This window comes from Nyctereutes procyonoides, unplaced genomic scaffold (assembly GCF_905146905.1).
Source record: "Nyctereutes procyonoides isolate TBG_1078 unplaced genomic scaffold, NYPRO_anot_genome, whole genome shotgun sequence".
NCBI classification, from domain to species: domain Eukaryota; kingdom Metazoa; phylum Chordata; class Mammalia; order Carnivora; family Canidae; genus Nyctereutes; species Nyctereutes procyonoides.
The window spans coordinates 3,114,426-3,122,760 of record NW_026575040.1 but is presented as its reverse complement, the minus strand read 5'-3'; the positions used below and the strand labels follow the sequence as shown (position 1 = coordinate 3,122,760).

At 60.7% G+C, this 8,335-nt stretch overlaps 1 protein-coding gene across 1 annotated transcript; it reads left to right on the top strand.

Moving 5' to 3' along the window:
• Nucleotides 1–2,818: 2,818 nt before the first annotated feature.
• ISLR (immunoglobulin superfamily containing leucine rich repeat) lies at nt 2,819–5,901 on the top strand. The gene is made up of 2 exons (XM_055319971.1): nt 2,819–3,087; nt 3,866–5,901. Exon 2 carries the CDS (start codon nt 3,874–3,876, stop codon nt 5,158–5,160), a length of 1,287 nt encoding a protein of 428 aa, XP_055175946.1. The 5' UTR covers nt 2,819–3,087; nt 3,866–3,873; the 3' UTR covers nt 5,161–5,901.
• Nucleotides 5,902–8,335: the final 2,434 nt, after the last annotated feature.

Sequence of the window (8,335 nt, the reverse complement as noted above, 5' to 3'; positions counted from 1 at the left end):
GGAATGGTGACACAGGGGAGACCTCCCTGAAATAGCGACAGGAGGATACACAGAGGTGATGAAGGAGGGGAGAGACGAGGAAGTGAGGGGTCCCTCCAGGAAGCATGACACCTGGCTAACTGGGGTTCCAGAGAGAGCAGAGACAGGAGAGGTCAGGAAACCACAGGCTTTCCCGGAGCTGGAGGACAGCTCCGTGGATTATCAGAAGCCGGAGATACAGCGGGTCCTACGGGCTGCCAGAAAGACAAAGCCCAGGTGGCCCGCACAGAATCGATGCCCCAGCAGCTGTGCAGCCCCCACACCAGCCCTGTAAGCACCAGCAAAGCACCAGCTTTGAAGGGAGGGCGTCCAGTAAAGTTCTGGGGTGCAGAGCTCCAGCTGGAGTTCTATCCCCAGCCCAACTATCCCTGGGTGGGGGGAGGGGCGGCACCAGAGTCTCCAGACAGGCGGCTCTCCCAACACCCCTCCCATGCACCTTTTCTGCAAGGCGTTGGAGGGTGGGTTCTGCCAAAGTGAGAGTGGGATCAGGAAGCAAGAGGTCCAGGCCCCGAAAGCTGAGTAACGGACCCCTGGACCCCCGAGCAATGGAGGTGGGCCACCCGCTGTGCTTGCGGCCCGGCCACCCTTCAGGTGCACTGGGTAGGAGAGGTCAGAGGCCTCAGGGAGGATCCTCCAAGGCAAAGCTGATAGAGGACCGCATGTGTTTACTCATACTGAGAGATTTACCCAGCTCAAGGAGAGTGGGGAAATGAAATGGTGATAAGTATTAAAAAGATAAATAAATAAAACTAAAAACATGCCTCCCTCTCTCAAGAAAAACTAGGGAGGAAAAAAAAAGAAAAAAAAGAAAAAAGAAAGAAAAGAAAAACCAGGGAAGCCCATGAGGAAAATTAATGGGGGAGCCTGCTTTAGTTTTGGCGGGCTCAGAAGGCGCTGCTCTGATGAGATGTTTGACGGAAGCCTGAAATGGCGGCAGGTGCCCACCACAGCAGGGGTCTTCACCCTCTGGGCCAGGTGGAGACCGTGAGCTCCTCAGAGCACCTTGGAGGTGGCACGGCCCTCACGTGAGCCAGGTGGTGTAGGGGCTGCACAGAAGCACAGGGAAGCCCCTTCCACCAGGAAACCCTCCGTGACTGGTATGGAGGTTTCCAAGTTCTCCTTTGCAGTGTGATGGAGTCTGGGTGTGCAAGCCTCTAGTGGAGCCACCGAGCTCAGGACTTTCTCCCCACTTGCCCAGCACAACAACGACGATGCCAGACAAGGCTTCACCCGCAGTGGGACGGAACTCAGACTGCCAGAACCTTCTCAGGATCAGACTGCGGGGTTTTGCAGGGGGTATACTGTCCTTGCCCAGACTTCTGCAGCCTCACTTGGTGATGGGAATGGGGGAGGGTGGTGATGAACTGCGACGAGGGCTCCCCCGGGGATGCTTTTGACCAAAGAGGACACTGTCTTTGGCCCTGCCAGGACGGTAAGTGGAGTCCTGAGCAGGATTCAGTCCGGTATACAGATGGAAGGAAAAGGAAGGTTGGGGGACGAGGGGACTGAGGGGACGTGAGCAGGCTTAAGGTGTGGAGGGTAAAAGGATCCAGTCTACAAAGTGCTTTTCGGGGGCTCTCCCACCGTCTGGTTTCTCTTGCGGCTCTCTTGTTCTGGGCCGCCTTCTCCTCCCCGTTCCCACTCCTCTGGGCCCTCCTGTTTGGAGGAAGAGGTCGGATGCCCTCACCCTGGAGGCATATGTCCCTTCCACACACAGCTAGCGTTGGGACAGTGGAGCCCAGAGAGCAGAGCCGCCTCCACAGACATCCAGCACCAGTGGTGGCATTTCAAGCACCGTGGGAGGACACAGAGAATATTCTGGAAGAAGTGAGACCCTCAACCTCACCCCGGCCTATCAGGTGGGCCATCCTGGGTAACGAACTGTCTCTGTGAGCCTGGGTATCCCAGATTCCTGGCCGGGGAAACTGGAGGCTGACCCGTCCCTGTCCTGAGTTTTGGGCCACAGGGTTCGGAGCCTCGTCACCCCTCTGCCTGCTTCCCCGACCCTGCCCCTCCCGGCACAGCGGGGAGCCCAGCTTGGCCCCTGGGCGCCCGGGGACTTCCCGGACAACCTGTGTCTACAGCAGCCTCTCCTCGGAGCCAGCAGGCAGGCCTGACACAGACAAGGAAGCTGTGTTTTCTTACAAAAATGGGACTAACATTTTGGCTTCTTACTGAGGTGTGGGAGCCTGGCAGGTTTTTCACACACTTTGGCCTTCTCAGCTTCTCATTGAGACACACCATCACCCACACAGACACGTGGACACAAAGACCCACACTCTACACGCAGACACACCCCCCATCCACACACAGACTCGCACACACCGGGACAAACGCAGAGAGGCGCACAAAGGCACAGTCTCATGCCTACGCAAACACACGTTCAAACGTTTCCCAAACACACAGATTCACACACATGGTCTCACGCCTCCGTTCCGCACAAACATACAAACTCACCCCCACACAGAAATGTCACACACGTGTGCCTACACAAGCACTTCTCCAGCCCCAGCCTGGTCGAGACACCCCCCTCCAACCCCGCTCATTCTCTTATTCAAAGTGGGGTTCACTGTGTCCCGCCTTCCAGGAGATTCATTCTTATGCTTCGCTCCGTAAAAAGTCTTCTAGCCCCATCCTCTCCTGGGTCCTGTCCAGCTAGTGCTGTGTCTTTAAGGAAGTTGAAGCTGCTAAAAGTGAGTGAGAGAGAGGGAAAAAAAAGAAAAAAAAAATTGGCATCTTTTCCCTCTCAAGTTTCTGGTGTCACTTATGAAACACGGGTCCTCGCTGCTGCAGAGCAGCAGTTGTTTTGCTAGAAGGAGGGAGTGTCCGGGCTCCCTTCCTGCAGCCTCCTCTCGGCGAGGCCCCAGGCACCCTGTCTGGGGAAGGGCAGGCACGTTTGGGCGGACGAGCTGCCCCTGCCGCGGCCTCCTGTCCTCCCTCGGGCCCCCGTGGCCCTGCGGCCTCCCCGGGGCCAACTCGGTCCTTTGTGCTCTTTGGTTCCACCGTAGAAGACAGTCGTCCACTTGGCTAGGAAAGACTAGTTTGAAGGTAAGCCAGCTGGAAGGCGGGAGGCCTGCTGGGCCCCGGTGCTTCCCCGTTGGGTCGGGGTGCTGGGGATGATCCCTTGTTTGGATCTGTGCACGGAGCGTCTGCCCCGCCAGCAAACGCATCCCCGGAAACCCCAACAGCATTTGGGCTGAGCCACTGGCCTCGCCCAAGCCAGCGGAGAGGTCCTGGCGGGGGTTTATTTAGGCAGCTGCCCGTGCAGCTTGAACAGAACAGGCCACGGGTCTGACTCCGTAGAAAGGGTTTGGTGTCTGCTGTGGTCAGAGCCTGTAGGACGGGAGGGGGCGGACGGGGTGGATGGGGGCGGCGTGCACTGCACAAGGGGCCTTGTCTGGGCCGGGGCAAAGCATACCTATGGGGGGCTCTGGTGGGAGGGGCCGTGGCCAGGATGTGGGAGGGCAGGAGGGAGGTTCCTGGAGTGCTGGGGGAGGGGGCCGCTGAGAGCAGATTTCAAGTCATAAAGTCAGCTCGGAGCTGGGGAGCGGGCGAGGCAGGGAGAGCTCTCTGCTTGGAGGAGGAGCTGGGGTCCATCTTCGCCTCTCCTGGCTGCATGACCTCGGGCAAGTCCTGGCCCTTCTCTGGGTCTCGGTGTCCCCTTCTGTAGAATGGCCTGCGGGCTAGGTGGTGTTGGGGCTTAGCTGGATTTCTGGGGGGCAGGGCCTTCCGATGGGGAAGAGCTCTGGCTGGCTGGGGTCCCGAGAGGGCCAAGCGCCTTGCACGGGTCCTTCGGGTCACCTTGGCGGCATGTCCTTCTCTGCAGGAGGTAGGATGCCGGAGCTGAGGCTGCTGTGCTGGGCGCTCCTCCTGGGCCTGGCGCGGGCCTGCCCCGAGCCCTGCGACTGCGGAGAGAAGTATGGCTTCCAGATCGCGGATTGCGCCTACCGTGACCTGGAGGCTGTGCCACCTGGCTTCCCGGCCAATGTGACCACGCTGAGCCTGTCAGCCAACAGGCTGCAGAGCCTGCCAGAGGGGGCTTTCAGAGAGGTGCCCCTGCTGCAGTCGCTGTGGCTGGCGCACAACGAGATCCGCGCGGTGGCCGCCGGCGCCCTGGCCCCTCTGGGCCACCTCAAGAGCCTGGACCTCAGCCATAACCTCCTCTCTGACTTCGCCTGGAGCGACCTGCACAACCTCAGTGCCCTCCAGTTGCTCAAGATGGACAGCAACGAGCTGACCTTCATCCCCCGGGACGCCTTCCGCAGCCTGCGTGCCCTGCGCTCCCTGCAGCTCAACCACAACCGCCTGCACACGCTGGCCGAGGGCATCTTCACGCCGCTCACTGCGCTGTCCCACCTGCAGATCAACGACAACCCCTTCGACTGCACCTGCGGCATCGTGTGGTTCAAGACCTGGGCCCTGACCGCGGCTGTGTCCATCCCGGAGCAGGACAACATCTCTTGCACCTCGCCCCACGTGCTCAAGGGCACACCGCTGAGCCGCCTGCTGCCGCTGCCCTGCTCGGCGCCCTCGGTGCAGCTCACCTACCAGCCCAGCCAGGACGGGGCTGAGCTGCGGCCTGGCTTCGTGCTGGCCCTGCACTGCGACGTGGATGGGCAGCCGGCACCCCAGCTCCACTGGCACATCCATACGCCCGGCGGCACCGTGGAGATCACCAGCCCCAACGTGGGTGCTGACGGGCGCGTCCTGCCCGGCGCCCCTGCAGCCAGCAGCCAGCCGCGCTTCCAGGCCTTTGCCAACGGCAGCCTGCTCATCCCTGACTTTGGCAAGCCAGAGGAGGGCACCTACAGCTGCCTGGCCACCAACGAGCTGGGCAGCGCGGAGAGCTCAGTGAACGTGGCCCTGGCCACACCGGGCGAGGGTGGCGAGGATGTGCTGGGGCGCAGGTTCCACGGCAAAGCGGCCAAGGGGAAGGGCTGCTACACGGTTGACAACGAGGTGCAGCCCTCAGGCCCGGAGGACAACGTTGTCATCATCTACCTCAGCCGCGCCAGGGCGCCTGAGGCTGCAGCAGCAGGAGAAGGGGTCCCTGGGCAGCAGCCCCCGGGCCTGCTTCTCCTAGGCCAGAGCCTCCTCCTCATCCTCCTCACTTCCTTCTAGCCTCCCGCCACCCGCCCTGCCCTGGGCCGGCTGGAGCAACCCCAGGGCCTCCCTGATTCCCGCCCCCGCCCACCCGGACACTGTGCCGAGGGGCCTGAGGATGGCAACTCCCAAGGCCTGCATGGGGGCCTCCACGTCTTCCTACCTCCCTTCTCGTCTCTCCTGGAACGCTCACCACCCCCAACTTCTAAACTTGCTCAAAGCTAGTGACTAGAACCGAATTTGATTCCGTACTCACCGTCTACGGTGCTGTTTGCTGCTAACCACACTGCCCATGCTCCCTGAGCGGGACGGCCTGCCAGCAGGGCCATGCCCGACCGACCGGGTGAAGCCTCACTGATGGAATTCCGGGCGCTGGGACCGACAAGCTGGCAAAGGCTGGGGCCCCGGGGCTGGGGCTGGGGACTTGGCGGGGAGGTGGCCCGAAGCAGACAGGGCGTAGGAGAGAGGACTAGGGTCTAGGGGCAGTGGCTGGCATGGCTCTGGGCTCTTGGTGACCTGCTTAAGCTCCTGCTGCCTCTTGGCATTCTCTGATGGTTTGGGGGCTCGGGAATCTGTGCCCTCATCTCAGACAGGACTGGAGGATCCAGGACGGCCTTCAACTTCTCCCGCTCTGTGCCCCTCCACCCCGGACACCTGTCCCGCCTCTCTCTCCAAGTATGCATCTGTAGCCTGCCCCTCCACAGAGGCTAGCCAGCCCGGGGCGGCCGAGAAATAAACAGCATTTCTGATGCTCTCTTGTGACTGCCTGGCATTTTGTCTGAATCGAGGACCCCTCCCTATCACCCCGGTTGGGGATAGGATAGGGAACTGGAGAGTCAGGAAGGCCAGCCTGCCCGTCAACATGCCGAAGGGGCCTGTGAGGTACACCCAGACTGTGAGGAGCCAGCACGAGAGAGGGGAGCCCATGGGTCAGGGGCCAGGCCTCAAGCTGAGCGGAGCGGCAGGTGTTCCCTGTCTTTCAACTGGCCCAGGGACAAGTGGGGGTGCGGGCCTGATAACCATCACAGAGCTTCCCTAGGGTCCTGCTGGCCCCGAGCAGTGCTTTCTGCCAGCAGTGGCCTAAGGACACATCGGGTCTGGGGGGCACGGAGAATGGAAGCACCCGGATTGTGGCCCTTCTTCCCAGTCCTGCTCCTGGGAGAGACGTTAGGGAATGGAGAGGAAATGAGGAACAGACAAGGCAAGATGGAGAAGAAAGAGAAAGGAGGAGGTGGGGACACAGGCCAGGGGAGAGAGAGAAAGACCTAGGGATTGAGGACGAGAGCGTCCTGGAGGGGGATGATGGAGATGATGAGTAGAGCTTTCCAGGAAGAAGAAACGGTATTCCTGGAGGAAAGTCATACGTGGGAGTCTTCCCCACACAGCAGGTGGATCAGCGACTGACTTGGGGGGTGGTGAGGGCCTAGCAGAAAGCCGCAGGTCTCTCAGAGTGGGGAGCACGTGGAAATGGAGTCAGAACCTGGAGACTGATCCCCAGATGTGTGTCGAGTCAGAGATGGATCTCCACCCCCACCCCTTTCCAGACCGAAGGGTGCTACACAGAGGGACAGGACCCCCCCGCCCCTCCCCCGTGCAGGAGGCTCTGCGGCCTCCCGAGCTCTGCACTCAGGATCGCTGAGGCCGGCAAAGTGGAGGCAGGGATGCCCAGGAGCCTGGGAGGCAACTGTGAGCCTTGGAGGCTGGCTGGCTCCCATTCCCAGTCCTCCTGGTCCACAGGCAGCACCTCCCCAGACCCCTCCCCCTGAGGTCACCAGCAGCACACGTCATGGGTCAAGGACGACTGTGCACCTGGTGGGAAGCAGCAGGCGGGAGCCAAGTCCCCTGTGCTGTGCCACCTTGGCCAAATGGCTGTCCATCTCTGGGCTGCAGTGTCCTCAGAAAACAAAGGACTGGTGGGATGCTTAAGGGTCCGACTGACTCTGATTATCTAAGGCTTGACATCCTCATCCTCACCCACCTTGGACCCCTGACATCTCTGGCTGCATTCACCCCACGCAGCTTGTCTTCAGGAAGTGGGGCCTGGGCCTAAGACCCGAGTCGGGCCAGCTGGGGAACAGCCAAGCTCTGAAAGAACTACCTAGTCCCCTGATTGAAAGTCATCGTGGCGCCCCAGCCCTCGGGGTGAAGCCCAGGTCCCCCAGCCTGCCATTCATCGCCCCTGCCTGGTTCTCTGCAGTCACCCACTACTCCATGCTCTCCCAGACCCGCTAATTAATTGCTCCCTCAGTGGTCTGTGATGTGTTCCCCTCCGCACCTTTCCCTGCGTTGTTCCTTTGGTCTGGACACCCTTTCTCTCCTTCTCACTTGGCTAAGTCGGCTCAAGTACCACCTCCTCCAGTAAGCCTTCCTGGATGCCACACCCACTGGCTCCCAATGTGGATGAGGTCCCCTCCTCTGACTCACACAGTCCCGGGTGTCCAGTGTCCCAGCCTGATCACACTCTATTGTGTTTCCTTGTTAAGGGCAGAGACCCAGTTGGTCTTCTCGTCCCTGTGACCCTGTCGGACACCAACTTAGGGCCAGGAAGGCATTTCTCAATGGACTGCGGTGGGATCAGAGCCTGCCCTCTTTGCCCTCCTCACGGGCAGCCTCCCAGGTGGGTGTGAGCTCCCTGGCCCCACCCCTAGCTTCATGGGTATTTGCGGCTGTAGTGGGGATGCAGGCCATGTGGGCGAGGAGAGCAATCGTTCTCCACTAATTGTGCAGACATTCCTCAAGAGCCCACTGACCCAGGTCTGTGGAGTGGCCACGCTTTCCCCACTCTCTGTAGCCCCCAGGCCCACCATGGACCCTATACCCTCAGGCATACATCCTCCACCTCCACCAGTTCCCAGCAAGGGCAGGGACCCTCCTTCCTCCCAGCTGCCTTTCCCTGCTATGCACAGGGCCTACTCCTTTTGGGACAGCTCTGTGCTGTGCTCCCCACCACCTCCACATCTTTATTATAATGCTTCCCTTCTTCCTGAGATCTCTCTTCCCCAAGTCCTGCTCATTCTTGAGGACCCAGAAAAAGTCCTACCTCCAAAGTCAATGTCCACAGAGCTCGGGGTTGGCATCATAGGGTCCCTGGTCCCTCTGCCACCCAAGGGGGATATGGCTCTGGGTCCTCCCTGGCCCCGTACCTGGTGCCCAGCCCCACACGCAACCAGAATACCCCAACCCCCCGAGGCCC

Bases quoted from the DNA above. Each gene is read 5' to 3' on its own strand.
- ISLR (XM_055319971.1), top strand. From the start codon at position 3,874: ATGCCGGAGCTGAGGCTGCTGTGCTGGGCGCTCCTCCTGGGCCTGGCG.